Here is an 18,885-nt window from a genome sequence, read left to right as displayed (position 1 = left end):
CTGGAATAGAAAACAAAGCAAAGTCTGCATAGCCCAACCCAATTTTTCACGTACACTTGCTTAGAAAGAGGAATCTAAAAGCCAGTATGTTTTACGGATAGAGCTTGAAGTCATTCGTTAACCCTTGTATTTCTGTATTGAGTCGCTTTTGATCTGCACTATCACTTACTTTTTTCAAGATTTGCAGCTGCCTCTTCCTCTTCTTCTTCTGATTTTCTCAAATCTCTTTCAGAATCATCTTTATTGAACCAGGTACTTTATGTACATATATACTTGCTCTCATTTGGATTTTTGGGGATTTTGTATGATTTTGATTTTTACTTTCTGGGCATCTGCCCTTTGTCTATATCAGTTTGAGAAACATCTTGCTTGGACCAGTTACTCTATCTGTATCTAATGTTCTATGTTTTTTTTTAATAGGAGAAAAAAACATTTTATGTTCTAGTTACTATCATTTGAAGTTTGCGACTTTTATATGCTTTATGTTATTTTTTTTATTTTCTTTTATAATTGCAAATGCACTTGTAAACTCGAAGGGAAATTTGTTATTTTAGTTGGAATCAAGAGGTCCAGTCATATTATGAATTAAGTTGAAAGATTGCTTCCTTGTTTGGTAGATTCCCACCAAAACTTATGCATTCAAAAACAATTTGCAAGAACAATATAATCCTATTGGTGTCTTTTTATGAGAGAGATAGTTGTGCATAATTTGAATAAAAGGAGACCCATATCCTTTATCAACCTTGTAGCAACATTAGCTCTGTAATCTGCTTGGTTTAACGTACTGCATGCTTGAACAATTAGTTGAAGTCTATAATACCTTTTTGAGTTTATGTTTGAAATGATATCTTTGATTAATCACTGAAATTGATCCCTCTGCCTTTTCTCACTTATCTGCTATCAGAGTTTACATCATTCAGTGCTTCTTCTCATTCAAGCAAGTTTTTTTTGGAGAAATTCTTCTCAGTCAAGGTTATTAGAATGTGTCTTGTGTTTATCGTCTTATCATTGAAATTGTTCTGGTTTTACTTTTCTGTGTTTTCATTTGATTATTCCAAGTTTCTGTTTTTATAACGACCTTATGCATAACTGAATAGAAAATACCCTGAATTCTTGATCTTGATATGAACAAGAAGCATGAGGAATAGGATCATATAAAGTTATGATGTAGCACAGCTCAACTCAGCTATTTTACCCTGTAAATGAGTTTTGCATTGCATTTTCCATCTTCTATACCCATAAAAGGTTTAAGGTTTTTAACTTGGTCGAGCTTCTATACTGTCCCTTATTCTGTATCCCAAACGAGATATTTTAATTAAACTTGCAATGCATTGGACAGAAAATTGGTTTTTCTTTTTTCTGTTTTAGAAAACATAAATAATTTGACCTCTATTAATATACATTGTTTACATGATTCAACTGCTCTTATCCAGGACAAACAAAAATGGCTACACCTAAAGGTGAAGATTTTAAGCAGTATTTTGTCAGGACCAATGACGACTCTCTCATGTGTACATTCTGCAAGGTTTCATACAAGGATCCTTCACATGCAAGGATCAGATTGCATTTATCAGAAACAAAAGGGCATGGCATTAATATTTGTGAGAAAGTGTCTCCTGATGTCAAAGCAAAAGCTTGGGATGCTGTTGCTGAAGCAAACAGAAAATGTGGCAATGCAACCATTGATGCAAACAAAAAACGTAAAACCATGACAAGTTCAAGCTGCAATGAGGAACGTAATCTGATTTCTGGGCAACAAAAATCACGAAGTGGAAAAACGAGTGAGAGATAAAGAAAGGATGCAAACGGAAGTTTTGGAAACTGAGGAAGTGAGGGAAGCTGGAATGGAAAATCATGTAAAGAACCTTGTGGGGAGAAGCTGGAATGGAAAATCATTGAAGGAATCATGTTGGACAATCTGTGCAATATGTTGAGACCAAAGGAGAGGAGTTGCAGACAAAAAAGTTAAAAGGGTGCAAAGTTTGAAACACATATAAAGCAGATCTATTCTTGTTTAAGGGATGATAATGTCTTGAAGTTTGGCATTTATGGGATGGGGGGAGTGGGTAAAACTGAATTGGCAAAACATATTAATAATGCACTTCTAAGAACTCCCAACACATATCATAATGTTTATTGGGTTACTGTGTCATCAGATTTTTAGTATCCATAAACTACAGAACACCATTGCAAGAATGGTGGATCTAGACCTTTCAATTGCGGATGATGAGCATGCAAGGGAAGCTAGATTGTCAAGAGCATTGATCGAGAGTAAGAATTTTGTTTTAATTTTGGATGATGTGTGGAGTTATATACCCCTTAAAAAGGTAGGAATTCCTGGTAGCATGAATGGATGCAAGTTGGTTCTCACAACTTGATCGTTAAGTGTTTGTCGAAAGATGGGTTGCCAAATGAATATCAAAGTAGATTGTCTTTTAGAGGATGAAGCTTGGGAGTTATTTTTGCAGAAACTGGGGCAGCAAAAGATACCTAGTCTGGAAGTTGACGGGATTGCAAAATCCATAGCAAAAAAATGCAGGGGCTTGCCACTTGAGATTAAAACGATGGCAATAAACATGAGGGAAGTGGATGACACACATGGATGGAGAGATGCATTGAACAAATTTAGAAGAGCAGTGCCAATGCAAGAGAATTTGTACTTGTTCAACAAATTGAAACTTAGCTATGATTATTTGAATGATTCAGCTTTGCAATAGTGTTTCTTATGTGGTGGATTATTTCTAAGACACAGTAAAATCTGTAGGGAACAAACAGTAGAGTTTCTTATTGATGTTGGGGTTATAGAAGGAGAGAGTAGGAGAGAAAAATCCGATGAGGGCGATACCCTGCTCGACAAACTTGAAAATCTTTGCTTGTTAGAAGGCATTACTTACTTGAAGATGCATGGCTTGCTTAGTAATATGGCCATCCAAATAATGAAAGCAAATGCACGAGTAACGTTTGGTGAAGAGTTATTTGAAATGCCAGAGTGGGGGAACTGGTCAAAAGATCTTGTAAGAATTTCATTGATGTATAATAAGATAAATGAGATTCCTTCAGGTCATTCACCCAGTTGCCCTAATCTTTCATAAAGGTATTGAAGGATTGGAGATTGGAGATTCTTTTGTTGGGAGGCAATTATAAGTTGAGCTCGATAGGAGATTCTTTCTTCGAACAATTGCATGGTCTCAAGGTGCTTGATCTCTCTCAAATAGGTATTGAAGAATTGCCAAGTTCCATCTATCATTTGGTGAATCTAAGCGTCTTGTTACTCAGTGACTGTGAAAACTTAAGGCATGTGCCATCGTTAGCACGACTTACGGCATCGAGGAAGTTGGATCTCTGTAGATCTGGAGTTGAAAAAGTGCCTCGAGAAATAGAATTGCTCTCCAAACTCAGGTATCTGGATCTTGGTGATTCAAGAACAAAGGAGTTGCCGCCTGGTATATTGCCAAAGCTTTCTCAATTGCAAGTCCTCTTGCTTGGCACTTCATTCACAGTTGCAGGAGAGGAAGTAGCATAACTGAGCAAGTTGGAAGAATTGGAATGCTGTTTCCATGATGTTGGCGAGTTGAACACCTTCAAGACTTTGACACGCTCATCCAATCTAATGCAATGCAATCTTCTTGTAGCACAAAGCTTCCCTGAATCCAAGATACCATATGATTTTGATCAGGTTTGTTTCTGTAATTGCTGTATCAATGAAAGAGACGGTGCCCTGTCTCTCCCAGAATGCATAAAAAAACTGCGATTTTACGATTGCAACATAGAAAGTAGCGGCTTATGCTTGGAAAAAGCAACTGAGCTGAAGTACTTTAAAATTGTGAATTGTAGTGGCCTACAGTGTTTGCTTTCTTTTTCATCCTCCCATTCTGTACTTAAAAGCCTTGAGGATATAAAAATTGACAGCTTTAAGGACTTATGTTTCCTGTTTGGTAGTAGAGGGAGGAAGTTCAGTGGGGATATTCCACTAGCAGCACCATTATCACCCCCGCATGGTACCTTTTCTCTTCTCAAAAAATTTTGAGATATGGAATTGTCCAAGTATCAAGAAGCTGTTTCCTCAGGGCTCGATGTTGAACCTTCAAAATCTGGAAGAGGTTTATGTAAAAAGTTGTAATAATATGGAGGAGCTGATAGCATAAGAAGAAGGACAAGAAAGCTACAACCACAAGTACTGTAAGAGCTTCATCTTCACCAGCAATCAGTTTACTCTCCCAAAATTGCAGTGTGTTAAATTGGTAGACTTGCCGAAACTGAAGAGCATATGCAGTGGGAACATAGTCTTCAATTCTCGTGCAAAAATTACAGTATGCAATTGTCTAAAGCTTGAGAGGATTTCACTTTCTCTTTTCTCTCTTGACCACAGCCACCTCTACCCTCTGCCTTCTCTTGAATTCATCAATATTTATCCCAGAAAATGGTGGTAGTTGGTTGATTTTGACCATCCTGATGCGAGGAATGTGCTGTTGCCCCTTTGCAACTTCGTCTATATCGGCGAAGAGCAACTAGATGATGAAAGCTGTGAAGAACAAGTGGATGATGAAAGCAGTGAAGAGCCTTCGTGACTTATTTCTCTGAACCCATGTAACAGACTGAACTTTACTTGTAATAACTCTACAATATCATCTTAAAATCAGTTCTGATGATATTTTGTATGATAATTAAACCAGGACATAACAGACTTGAGAAGATGGAGTTTCATCAGCCTAGTCAAGTCCCATTGTTGAGTAGTGTGAAATCTCCATATTTTGAAGGTGTGGTTGTAAGTTTGATTTAAATGATGTTAATATTTTCTTACTATATGATTGTAGTTCACTTATATAGGCAAATAAGCCACAGTTATTATGGATAATATTAATAGTTCATGATACTTGTGATCTGGCTGTGTGATTCTGGGCTGTGAGATTTCGGATTCCATCAAATTAGAGTCAATTATATTTAAAATAAATAAAAATGGATTTCGCTTAAAATTGAAGATGATAAATGCATATGTATTTACACTCACAGATTTAGTCTGGTGGTAAGTGTATTTTAATAGATTTGAGAGATATCATATTCTACTCCTCAATCTCTAATATCCATTTTAAAAAAATATATATATTTCAAAAAAAAAAAAAAATGCATTTGTGTTTGTGGTGTAAAAATTTCTACAGCCAATTTTAAAAAAAATTACTATTTAATTTTTTAAAATTACTATTTAATTTTATAATGTAGAAAATTTATTAAATAATTTTTTAATTTTAAAATATATATTAAAATATTTTTAACATTTTAAAAATATATTAAATAGTTCTTTCGATAGTTTCAGTTATTAAATATTAAAAAAATTTAAAATATTTTTAATACGGAGAGATTAATCGTCGAGGAGCTAATTAATAAATTTTTTAAAAATATATAAATTTTAACAGTAAAATTAATAATTATTAGATTTTTTTAAATGTTAAAAATATTTTAATATATTTTTTAAAATTTAAAAATTAAAAATTAATTTCATTAAAATATGAAAACTAGTAATAAATTTTCCTATTTTCTATTGTAGAATAAGGCTACATGGTTCCTCTAATCATTAATGACCTGTAAAAGTTTATTTCCTAATAAATTTCGAAGTTTTGTTTAATATTTGAAGGGCTCAGAACAAATCAGTTATTAAAAATATTTTTTAATTTAATAAAAATTAAAGGCATTTCTAAGAAAAATGATATGCATGTTTTTGGAATATTTTTTTAAATTTTGATACATTTATTAAAATATGAAAAAAATTTAAAAAAATAAAGGAAATAAATACATATTAATTAATTTATTAGCCAACTATAATATATTTTATCAGTATGAAATTTTTATATTTAATAATAAAACAATTAGAAAATAAGCCTTGAGATTTTTATATAATTATGAATTCATTTATAAATATGATTTGAATTTAATTTTTTAAGGCATAGTGGAAGTATATAACAAAAAGATTAAAAAGTATAATAGCCCAATAAAAAATAGGGCTATTATCTTTAACTGTGATATATAAAATTATATTGTTACTTCCACTATGCCTTAATTAAAAACCGTAATTAAAAATTATATATTTAATATGTGTAAAATATAAAATAGATAAAAATTATAGAGTTGAAAGAGTAATAAAAAATAATAATAATTTCTTATAATTCACACCTTCTTAGAAAGAAAGGGGAAAATAATAGCTGGCATGTTTGACTAGTACAAGTCATCGGTCAACTCTCATACTTCTTTATTGAGCAGCTTTCGATCTCCGCTATCCCCTTCCTCCTTCAATATTCACATCTTCCCCTTCTTTACTTCTTCTTCTTTCTTCTTAGTTTATCAAATCTTTTCGAGATTCATCTCGATTGAATCAGGTACTTATTTTCAGTTTTATATCAGATGCTTATTTTGAATTTTATATGATTTTAATTTACTTTCTTATTATTATTATTGTAAAAACTCTTAAAAACTTGAAAAAAATTATATTTTTATTTTATTTTAGATCGAGAGGTGTAGTCTCTTTTGATTAATTTAAACTGTAGATTGCTTCACTTGTTTCGTAGATTCTCACAAGAATTTATACCAACAACTACAATTTGGAAAAATTAAATGATTTATTTAATAAATTAATATGATTAATTTATAATTAATTATTATAATTTTTTATAATTTTAAATTGTTAAATAGATTATAATTTTAATTAAATTGTTTAATGAATTGATTTCACTAGTACAAACGTATAAACATATATTCAGCTTATATTAATTTATTGACTGTTTATTTGTGTACCATAGAGATGCTTGTTATTAATCATATGATTATGCATAATTTGAATAAATAAGAACTATATCCTCTAATAACTTTTTATCTAAATAATTTAGTTCATTTACACACATAAGTATATTTTTTTAATTACTTGGTAGATTAGATGGCGACTAGAATTTATGCCTCTAAAAACAATTTAAAAGAAAAAAAAAATTTAATTATAATTATTATTTGATTAATGGTTTATTCACGTACCACTGGTGCTTTTCATGAAACATTAGCTTGATATTATGCTTGGTTTAGCTTGTTGGTGGCTTGAGCAATTGGATTAAGTTTGTGTTTGAAATGAGAACATCTTTGATTAATATTTAACAGAACGTCTTTGATTAATCACTGTTAGTGGAAGTTTGCAATCGTTCAGTGCCTGTTCTCATTCAAGCAAGCCTTTTGGGGCAAATTCTTCTCACTCAAGGTACTTCATATATATATATTTCTTATATTTATTTCTTTTCGTTGAAATTGTTTTGGTTTTACTTTTCTAACTTCGCATTTGACTCTTTCAAATTTCTCTTTTTATAATATTTTACTTAAACATTCATGTAGGATAAACAAAAATGGGAAGAACAAAAGATAAAGATTTTTGGCAGTATGTTGAGAAGACCGGTAGTAGTGGAAAGGATTTGAAGTGTAAATTCTGCGAAAAAGTATTCAAGGGGCATCCTTCAATTTCAAGGATCAAATTGCATTTTGCAGGAATTCAAGGGCGGGACATTCGAATTTGTGATAAGGTCCCTTCTCATGTCAAAGCAAGAGCTCAGGAAGCAACCCATTGTGGACGAAACAAGAAACGTAAAACCGTGCCAAGTTCAAGCGCCAATGAGGAATATAATCCAATTTCAGAGCAACAACATCACCAAGTGGAGAATCCAGTAGGAGATGAAGAGAACCATGTTGGACAACCTATGCAATTTGTTGAGTCCAAAGGAGAGGAGTTGCTGACAACAAAGTTGAAGGGTGCAGAGTTTGAGACACATATAAAGCAGATCTATTCTTGTTTAAGGGATGATGATAATGTCTCAAAGGTTGGCATTTATGGGATGGGAGGAGTGGGCAAAACTGAGTTAGCCAAACATGTTTATAACAAACTTGTGACAGCTGCCAGCCCATTTGATCATGTTTATTGGGTTAATGTGTCTGAAAATTTTAGTATATATGGACTACAGAACACCATTGCAAGAATGGTGGATCTAGACCTTTCAAGTGTGGACAATGAGGATCTACGAGCAACCAAATTGTCCAAAGCATTGAACAAGAATAATAAAAGTTTTGTTTTATTTTTGGATGATGTGTGGAATCGTATTCCCTTTAAGAGGGTTGGAATTCGTGGAGGCAAGTTGGTTATTACAACTCGGTCTTTAGATGTGTGTCGAAGAATGGATTGCCAAAAGAATATCAAAGTAGAGCCTCTTGGATATGAAGCAGATTGGGAGTTATTTTTGCAGAAACTGGGGCACCAATTAGTGCCTAATGTGGAACCGATTGCAAGGGAGATTGTATCAGAATGCGAGGGCTTGCCCCTTGGGATTGAAATAATGGCAAGAAACATGAAGCGGAAGGATGACATACATGAATGGAGGGACGCATTGCACAAATTAACGAGAGGAATACCAATGCAAGAGAACTCAGAGATATTTGACAATTTGAAACGTAGCTATGATTGTTTGAATGATCCATCTTTGCAACAGTGTTTCCTATATTGTGCATTATTCGTGCAATCTCAAATATTTAAAGCACCATATAGAAGAGAAGTGATAGATTTTTTGATTGATGTGGGAGTAATAGAAAGAAGCAGCAGAAAACAAGCATTCGATGAGGGCCACACCATGCTCAACAAACTTGAAAATCTTTGCTTGTTAAACGGTAGCCATACTTATTCTGGATCCAGATGGGTGAGTATGCATGGGTTGGTTAGGAAAGTGGCCATCCAACTAATGGGTACAAATGCACAAGTTGGGGAAAAGTTGTCCAAAATGCCAAAGTGGGGGAATTGGTCAAAAGATCTTATGAGAATTTCAGAGATGTATAATGAGATAAAAGAGATTCCTTCTGGTTATTCACCTAACTGTCCTAATCTTTCATCCATTTTGTTGCGTGGAAATTATTCTTTGAGCTCAATCGGAGATTCTTTCTTTGAGCTGTTGTGTGGTCTCAAGGTGCTTGATCTTTCTGAGACATCTATTACAAAATTGCCAAGTTCCAGCTCTCATTTGGTTAATCTAAGCTCATTATTACTTAGGAGGTGTAAAAAGTTAAGTCATGTACCATCATTAGCGCTGCTTAGCGCATTGAAGAAGTTGGACCTTGATGGTTCTGGAGTTAAAGAATTTCCTGAAGGAATAGAAATGTTGTCCAATCTCAAGTATTTGAATCTTCGAGAAACAGAAATAGTGTTGCCACCTGGTATATTACCAACGCTTTCCCAATTGGAAGTCCTCTTGCTTAGCACTTCATTTGCAGGTGCAGCAAAGGAAATAGCATCGCTGAGGATGTTGCAAGAATTGGAATGTTGCTTCCATGATATTGGTGAGCTTAAGACCTACGCCCTCACGTCTAGGACACCTCCATCTGATTTAATGCGATGGAGTTTTCATGTAGGAAAAATCGATCTTGGACATGAGCTTTTCACATATAATGAGCTAGCAGATAATTTTAATGTTTGTTTGTGGAATTGCAGTGTCAGCGAAGGAGACATTCCCCTCTCTCTCCTAGAAGATGTCAAGTATCTGAGATTTATTAACTGCAGCATTGAAATTGAGAATTGTGATGATTTACAACGATTGCTTTCATTTTCCTCCTCCCCTTCAGTATTTAAAAGCCTCGAGGAAATATCAATTGATTCGAATGATTTACACTTCCTGTTTGACAATGGGGATATTCCAATAGCAGTACCATCATCACCACTGCATGTTACCTTTTCTCTTCTCAAAAGAATTGAAATAGGGCAGTGTCCAAGTATGAAGAAGTTGTTCCCTCGGGGCTTGATGCCAAACCTTCAAAATCTGGAAGAGATTGAAGTATACGATTGTGATAACATGGAGGAGCTGATATCAATGGAAGAAGGAAAAGAAAGCTATAACAGCAATTCTTTTTCTCTTCTCAAAAGAATTGAAATAGGGCAGTGTCCAAGTATGAAGAAGTTGTTCCCTCGGGGCTTGATGCCAAACCTTCAAAATCTGGAAGAGATTGAAGTAAACGATTGTGATAACATGGAGGAGCTGATATCAATGGAAGAAGGAAAAGAAAGCTATAACAGCAATTCTTTTTCTCTTCTCAAAAGAATTGAAATAGGGCAGTGTCCAAGTATGAAGAAGTTGTTCCCTCGGGGCTTGATGCCAAACCTTCAAAATCTGGAAGAGATTGAAGTAAACGATTGTGATAACATGGAGGAGCTGATATCAATGGAAGAAGGAAAAGAAAGCTATAACAGCAATTCATTTTCTCCTCTCAAAAAAATTAAAATACGGGAGTGTCCAAGTATGAAGAAGTTGTTCCCTCAGGGCTTGATGTCAAACCTTCAAAATCTGGAAGAGATTGAAGTATGCCATTGTGATAACATGAAGGAGCTGATAGCAATGGAAGAAAGAGAAAGAGAAGAAAGCTATAACAGCAGTAATGGCACTACTTTCATCTTTACACTCCCAAAATTACGGAGTGTTGGATTGGCAGAGTTGCCACAACTGAAGAGCATATGCAGTCAAGAAATAGTCTGCGATTCTCTCGAATATATTGAGGTAGTAAATTGTGTAAATCTTGAAAGGATAGCACTTTCTCTTTTCTTGCCTGACCAAAGCTGGCTGTTCCCTCTCCCTTCCCTTAAAGCTATCCATATTTGTCCCCAAGATTGGTGGGAGCAGTTGTTTGATTTTGAACAGAAGATTGTCCTCTTACCCCTGTGTTCCTTCGAGGATGAAGATATGGAGGTTTTTATGTCTTGGAAATATGGAACGGAGTAATGTGCGGCTTATATGGTTATATGGGCCATAGACACTCCTCTTATCCCTGTGTTCCTTCGAGGTTGCACTTGTGGAGTTTTCTAGTTTTTGGGTATAATATATGTACTTCATCAAAAGATAGTTGTGCAATGAAATTATATTCTGGTGGTATTTTTGTACAATAATTAAACCAGCACATATATAAAGCAAGTTAAAAGATGGTGTTTCATCAGGTGGAGTAGCTTGAGATATCCACATTCTGAAGGTGTGGCTCTAAGTTTGAAGCCTGTGAGGATCAAAGAAAAATTGAGGATTTTTTTTAAAGAGAATGACATTAGCATTTTTAGAGTTATATCTCAAATTTGAAAAATATATTAAAATATAAAAATTATAAATACATAAAGTAAACACATGCTCATCAATTTAGTGGTTACTATTAATAATTAATAATAAAATAATTAAAATTAAAGTTTAAAATCTATTCATTTTCATAATATTATAGATTTTTATACATATCAGTTATCTTTTAGCAAAATAACTTTGAGTTTTATCATTTTAATCATAAAACTTTCAAAAATTTTAACACCAAATTTCAATTTAAAAAAGTTGAATTTATCAATTGGTGAAAATAATTAACATTTGTTCAGTAATTATCAATTTTATTAACTTAATCATTTTAATATTTTCAATAATTTGAACAAATATCAATTTTTTTTTTCTTTTTTTACTTTTAATTTGCATCTTTCTCATTATTATGATCATGCAACCAACTGAAGCACCGTAATTCTGTTCATAGCCATCGTCAACCGTCTGCACCAAACAAAGCGAAATACAAGTAGGGAGAGAATAAATCAGTTTGAATTGAAAAATCGAACTGAATCGATCAATTTCGGTTTAATGGTTCGGTTAATTAGAATATTCAATTTGGTTTGATTCGATTAATATTTTTTAATTTATTTAATTTTCAGTGCGATTCAATTTAAACGTATTAAATAACGATAAATCGAATAACCGATTTTATACGTACTTTTATTATTTGGAACACTAATTTTATATGTACTTTTAAATTTTATATGGATTTATATATATTTTTTAAATATTATCATTATGTATTCACACAATAGTTATTGATAAATTTATATGAAATATTTATTGAATTATTCTATTGAAATTAGAAGTAAAAAATTAAAAAAAAACTACAAATTTCGGTTTGAAGTAATCGAATCGAATCGATTTGATTTTTATCAGTTCAATTCAATTTGATTCAGTTATATTTTTGTAATCCGTTTTTTTGATTTTTAATATTTTTATAATTTAATTTTTAATTTTTTCAATTTGATTGAGTTCGAAACTGAACCGACCAATTGTAAGGTCCTAAATACAAGTAGCAAAGAGCTGTTGCAAAACTCATGATCACTACCACAAGTAGAACACTATAGGCACAAACCAGAACCCATGCAGCACAAAACAATTATGCAAAGATAGACTGGAAAGGGCCAACAAAATCAAAACCTCCAAACTGTTTCAGTTCACCAATATCAGATAAAAACAACAAACCAAAATAATCAAAATGACCATCAATTAGAAAAGAGGGGTTTCACCACTAGATGAAGCCATAAAAGTTAAATTATATATTAACCTTTAAATTTTAAAAAATAATATACGATTACTCACATATCGATTCAATTTATTAATTTTTCTTAATAAAACTAAATCGAATGAAATAATTAAAATTTTTGAAAGTAAAAATCAAATTAAATTAAAATTTTAAATTAATTTAATTTATTTAATTTTTATAATTTAAATCAAAAATTAATTAATAAAATTTAAATAAATTAATTATATAACAATTTAAATACCCGATCTTAAAAATATGGATTCATAGACTGATGCACTAAAATTCACCTCAAAATTACAAAATATGTAATAACACGCCTCACCACGTCTGGAAGTCTGGAGATTCTGCAAAAGCTAAACCACAGGTCATGCAACTCTTTTAAATAAATATAAATTACTTTATATATATTTATAAATAAATAAAATTAATTAAGTTAATATTTGATTAATGTGCTTAAGCGTAAATTGCATGAGAGTCTATGAGTATCAAACTAATAAAATTTTCTAATCACAATAAAAAGCATTAGAATTTTCAACTCACATCACTATTAAGTAGATAAAATACACTACTCACTCAGTTTTAACACTTAAAAAAAATAAATTAAAAAAAAAACTATCACAATATTTTATTCAATTAATTTTTTAATAAATAATGTATTAATTTTTATAGTAGAAGTGTTTATAATTTTGATTTGAAATTTTTTTGTGTTTTTTTTAATTTATTATTTATAGAAAAATATAAACTAATAAATTTAAAATTATAGATATTGAAACCTAACAGTAAAATTAAAATGTATTGAATTTAAATTTAATTAAAGCCAAATAATCAAAATTACAAAAATAAAATGTTTTATATAAAATTAAAACCAACATTAGAAATGGTTTATATTGGTTTTAAATTCAATACATTCTGATTTTTTTTTTTCATTTCATTTTAATTCAATCTAAAATTTACACTTTATAATTTAGGGTCAACTCTACAATTACCAAAGTAAACTTATTGATATGCAAAATAATTTTATAATTTAAATTATTTCGACACTGCTAAAGTTTTAACTTATAATTCATTTATAAATAGCATTAATTTATTTATTCTTCATAAGCTAATTGGAAAAAATAAAATCTCACCTTTAACATTCACCGTTTTAATGTATTGAGTGTAATTATAGCATTAAATTTAAAATTAAAATATAAAATTATAATTTCATATAATTTAACCGTCAATTATTCAGAAATAAAAGAAATATCATCAGTATAATGAGGTATGTTGTAATGCAATGTATCAACATTAAATTTTCTATTATATCTCAATAAAATAACTTATTTTTTATCATTTAATTTTAATTTATAATTTTATTTATTTAAAAAAAATATTTTATAAAAACTATTTTTTATATTTTATGGCGTTTGGACATTCAGAAAATTCAATGAATGAAAATTTTTTTATTTAAAAAATAAATTATTTTAAAAAAATAATTTTATATATTTAGATATTCATAAATCTCTATGTACAAATTTATTGATAAATTTTATTTTTTAAATTAAAATTAATAAGCAACAGAAAATAAATGATCTCATAGTGAAGAAAATGGCTTAAAATTTTTTTTACCAGAAAAATATTTGTTATTAATTGAATTTTTTAAATGCATTAAATTGTAAAAAATATTTTTTCTAAAAATATATATTATGAAATAAATAGATCGTTAATAATTAAAAAGAAAAAAAGAAAATTCTTCATGTGATTTTAGAATACCTATGAAATTATCTAGTGAAATTTAAAACTCAAATCTAAATTTAATTATTATTTTCGATATATGAATTCATCTAAAATATTATGAAGTTAATATTCTAAGAATACATGAATCTATTTAATTTTATATATTTTAATTGATATAAAATAAATTTTTTATTTAATATTTTTATTTTAAAAATTAATAAATTCTATAATAAAATAGTATATGAATTTGTATACAATAAAAATGGTTGAAAAAAAAACAAAAAGCTTTAGCAAGAATAGACAATTTTCAACATTAAATAGAGAAAAGAGTCAAAAGAATGAGAGGTGATAGAGATGGGTAATTGAATCTCATCTCTAACTAAACATAAACCTTTCTAATGCACAAAGTCAAATCCAAGGTTTGGCTTCATCAAACTTCTCTTCTCCTCTCTTTTGTCTTTGTTTTCCTTTTTCAACCTTTATAATTCCTATGCATCGTTTTTTCAAATTGCTTACACATGCATTGCGATGACTATATAAATATATATATCTTTTTCATGATTTTCGTAAAAAAATTCTTTAATTAAAGATATATCGTAATATATTATTCGTATTCGATTTAAATTAAAAAAATAATTTAATTAAATTAAAAAAATTAATTTAATTAAATTAAAAAAATTAATTTAATTAAATTAATTTAAAAATTCAGTTTAATTTTTTATTTATTTTAATTTAATTTAATTTTTAATTTTAATTATTTTGATTTGATTCAATTTTAATAAAAAAATTAAATCAAATTAATTAGTTATGATAATATATTATTTTTAATAATATAAAAAATATATTATTAAAATTAAAATATTTTAATTAAATTTTAAAATATTAAAAATAAAGTAAAAAATAAAAATTCATTAAAAATTTAAATAATTAAACCATATGAGATCAATTCGGTTCAAATCAGTTTTACTGAAAATTGATTTAATTTGATTTTTATAATATTAAAATTTTAATTTTCAATTTATTTAGTTTAATTCGACTTTAAATCAAATCAATCTTCTGATTACTCTTAATTTGATTTAATTTTTTTTCATTTTTAATAAAATAAAAATTTTAATATTTATAAATAAAATAAATATTTATTAAAAATATTTTCTCCTCTAATAAATCTATGGAAATAAATCAGAATAGCCATCATTATAAAAGAAAAAATTATTGTAATAGATGGGTCGCTATAGGAAGATAATGTCACTTGCTGTTGACTCTTTATTCACCTAAAATGAATTTAATTGTTTTTGTAAGAAAAAAAAAAATATCACCAAAATACTACAAAAAGTCTTTCCCTCTCACGCCCTGGCTTATTTCTTAATATCTTCATGATCTATTTGCTTACCTCAGTTTCCCGATGTGGGGAATTTATTACTCTTTTTTGTAATTTTATTGTTAAAAATTATATTTTATATATGCATATAGATTTTTCATTAAAAAATAATAATATTTGAGTGGGCAACAATAGTATTAACAGTAAATTATAGATTAAACTTCAATTCTGTTAAAAATTACGGGTTGATATTTTTAATCTAATAATAGCAAGAATGATCTAAATTTATTCAGAATTAGTTCAATTTGCTATAATTAGAATATTATTTTTATATTAAAATTATTACATCTTTCAAATATTTATTTTATTAATAAAATATTCATTCACCTAGACTTTTATATATATTTAAATAATATGGATACATATTATTTTTAAAATATAATACAATAAAAACAAAAAAAAATCTTCAAAAATTGAGTGAAGCATATAAATAAATGTAGGTATGGAGGTAATAGACAAAAGAAAAGTACAAGAAGCATGGGATTGGCATTTGATTTGATTTTATGTGTAGATTACATATCAATCAAACACACAGCTAGACTTTACAAGCTTAAGCTACCCCCATCTTATTCACGTTCCACTTATAATAATAATAATAATAAAATAATTAATTACCAAATTTTTTTTTATTTCTCTTAAAATTTTTAAATTATTGAATCATTGGACAAAATAAGATTTAGATAAATTATTTTTTTCTCCAAAATCTTAATAATAATTATTTTAATTACACTGCATAGAAACATGCCAATTATTAACGTGTTTTTTAATTAATAGTATTTCTAATTTTCCATGGAATAATTTTGTGTAAGTATTAAAATATAATTAATAAAAAGACAATGACGGTTGAGTGTAATAAACAAATGCAGATTTAACTGTTAATTTCTTATATTAAACTCAAAGAATTAAAATAAATATCATTATCAAGATTTTATTCACAGGAGATATCTTACAGAAAATTAGTTTTCATATGCATAAAGACTTTTCGATCTAATTTTCCACTTGTAGATAAAATAAATAATTGAAGGATTTGTCAACCATTTCCCTTTGTCCTTGAGGAAGCTCTAGTAAATAGAACTTTCCCAGAAACCAAACAACCACAAAACACCAAAAAGCCAGCCATCTGCCTACTATCTCTCTATAATTTTTTTTTTAAAAAAATTCAGTCAAAGTGTGGAATTGGTCAGTCACCGTCGTGGGGTGACAGCTAACTCAACTTATAAAAATCGGTTTCACACTCAATTTTCTTCCTTTGTTCATGGGCTCAAGCTACTCTGCTTTGTTTTTTGTCGAGTGTGCTGTGTTTTCTGTACTTCTCTAATCTTTGGCAGCGGGGGGTGGTGAGAAGAGTGAAGAGCTCTGAGCTTTGAGCTTTGAACTTTCAGTTTTTTGTTAATGGGTTCATGCTTTAGTGTAAGAATTAAAGCTGAGAATCCTCTTCACAATGGTATGTTTGTTTTTTCTTTCCCCACATTTCTTGATGCTAATTTGAGCTTTGTGATTGTCAAAATATTACATTTTTTTCGTTCCCTTTTTGGGATCTTTCCTTTGATGTAAAGTTGTTTAGTTTTGATTAGTGAAACAGGAAAGGTTGCAGTTGCACCTACCTTTTCTTTGAAGAACATAGTTATGTTGGATTCTTTTGTCTATATCGTTGGTGTTAGATTTTGTTTGGTTCCTGGGAAAGTTAAGCAATCATTTTGGTTCTTGAAACTCTGGGCTTCAGTTACTAAGAACTGATTGAGCTTTACAGTTATCTATTGATTTCACTTGAGAACCTTATTGCATTACTATTTCTTCAAATTAGAACTTCTGCCTCACCATCAGAGAATTTTGTCAATTCGCTTGATTCTGTTCAAAGTTTTGCCTTATGTTATTTGATTTTCCCCAAATTGATTGGCAACTTTTCAGTGTTTGGATATTTATTTTCTTAGCATCTATGTGTTGGATGTTGAATAAGACTGCCTTTTTCTGATTTGGCGTTGTAGATGCTTTGATGAATTTTTCGCTCAATATTTTTATCTTAAAAATTAATACATTCTATAATAAAATGGTATATGAATTTGTATATATTAAAAATGGTTGAAAAAAAACCAAGAAGCTTTAGCAAGAATAGACAATTTTCAACCTTAAATAGAGAAAAGATTCAAAAGAATGAGAGGTGATAGAGATGGGTAAACGAATCTCATCTCTAACTAAACATAAACCTTTTCCAATGCACAAAGTCAATCCAAGGTTTGGCTTCATCAAACTTCTCTTCTCCTCTCTTTTGTCTTTGTTTTTTCTTTTCAACCTTTATAATTCCTATATGACTATATATAAATATATATATCTATATATCCTTTTTCATGATTTTCATAAAAAAATTATTTAATTAAAGCGATATGTAATATATAATCAATAAAAATTCAACTATAGACGACTTGTATTCGGTTTAAATTAATTAAATTAATTTAAACATTTAATTTATTTTGATTTAATTTACTTTTTAATTTTAATTATTTTAATTTAGTTTAATTTTAATAAAAAATCAAATCCAATCGATAATAATATATTCTATGTGTTTGGGGATTTTGTATGATTTTGATTTTTACTTTCTGGGCATCTGCCCTTTGTCTATATCTGTTTGAGGAACATCTTGCTTGGACCAGCTACTCTATCTGTATCTAATGTTCTATGTTTTTTTTTTTAATAGGAGAAAAAACATTTTATGTTCTAGTTACTATCATTTGAAGTTTGCGACTTTTATATGCTTTTTGTTTTTTTTTTTAAAATTTTTTTTTATAATTGCAGATGCACTTGTAAACTCGAAGGGAAATTTGTTATTATCTTTTCGAGATTCATCTCGATTGAACCAGGTACTTATTTTGAGTTTTATATGATTTTGATTTACTTTCTTCTTCTTCTTATTATTATTGCAAAGACTCTTAAAGACTTGAAAAAAATTATATTTTTAGTTTATTTCAGATCGAGAGGTGTAGTCTTATTTTGATTAATTTAAACTGCAGATTGCTTCAATTGTTTGGTAGATTTCCACAAGAATTTATATCCTCTAATAACTTTAAGTCTGCTCGTTTAGCAAACGAATCTAAAAGTTGAGTTCTAGAAAAATCTTTTTATCTATTCAAGTCTTATATAGATTATGAATAATTTAGTTTATTTACATTCGTAAGTATATTTTTTTCATGGTAGATTAGATCGCCACTAGAATTTATGCCATCAAAAATAATTTGAAAGAAAAAAATAATTTAATTATAATTATTATTTGATTAATGGTTTATTCATGTACCATAGTGGTGCTTTTCATGAAACATTAGCTTGATATTATGCTTGGTTTAGCTTGTTGGTGGCTTGAGCAATTGGATGATGCCTGATTTAAGTTTGTGTTTGAAATGAGAACATCTTTGATTAATATTTAACAGAAC

General features: G+C 29.2%; 2 protein-coding genes and 1 pseudogene across 7 annotated transcripts in view; all 3 read left to right on the top strand.

Moving 5' to 3' along the window:
• Positions 1 to 83: 83 nt before the first annotated feature.
• The window catches only part of LOC110624410 (receptor-like cytoplasmic kinase 176), a 31,171-nt gene continuing 12,369 nt past the window's right edge, over positions 84 to 18,885 (top strand). Inside the window, exons 1-2 of one of the 4 annotated variants that reach the window (XM_021769524.2) lie at positions 84 to 252; positions 18,254 to 18,318. Coding sequence is in view for 1 of the 4 variants with exons in the window: in XM_021769531.2 (XP_021625223.1) it covers positions 16,856 to 16,907 (52 nt within the window). In the remaining 3 variants the exon portion in view is untranslated. Of the gene's footprint in view, positions 253 to 16,538; positions 16,908 to 18,253; positions 18,319 to 18,885 lie in introns of those variants that run through there. The other 3 variants (XM_043960977.1, XM_021769531.2, XM_021769530.2) reach the window with 3 other exon arrangements.
• On the top strand, positions 1,800 to 4,857 carry LOC110624977 (annotated as a pseudogene).
• Positions 6,210 to 10,980, top strand: LOC110624409 (probable disease resistance protein At4g27220). 3 transcript variants are annotated; one of them, XM_021769526.2, is made up of 3 exons: positions 6,210 to 6,368; positions 7,160 to 7,231; positions 7,363 to 10,980. In XM_021769526.2, the coding sequence occupies exon 3, from the start codon at positions 7,374 to 7,376 to the stop codon at positions 10,770 to 10,772; it is 3,399 nt and encodes a 1,132-aa protein (XP_021625218.2). In that variant the 5' UTR covers positions 6,210 to 6,368; positions 7,160 to 7,231; positions 7,363 to 7,373; the 3' UTR covers positions 10,773 to 10,980. The 3 variants fall into 3 exon arrangements, with proteins under 3 accessions (XP_021625218.2, XP_021625220.2, XP_043816911.1); XM_021769528.2 differs by lacking the exon at positions 7,160 to 7,231; XM_043960976.1 differs by lacking the exon at positions 6,210 to 6,368 and having other exon boundaries at positions 6,947 to 7,231.

Source organism: Manihot esculenta, chromosome 10, assembly GCF_001659605.2.
Source record: "Manihot esculenta cultivar AM560-2 chromosome 10, M.esculenta_v8, whole genome shotgun sequence".
Lineage (NCBI taxonomy): Eukaryota > Viridiplantae > Streptophyta > Magnoliopsida > Malpighiales > Euphorbiaceae > Manihot > Manihot esculenta.
This window is presented reverse-complemented; position numbering and strand designations above follow the sequence as displayed.

Excerpts from the sequence above, each read along its gene's own strand:
- LOC110624409 (XM_021769528.2), top strand. The coding sequence starts at position 7,374 with ATGGGAAGAACAAAAGATAAAGATTTTTGGCAGTATGTTGAGAAGACC.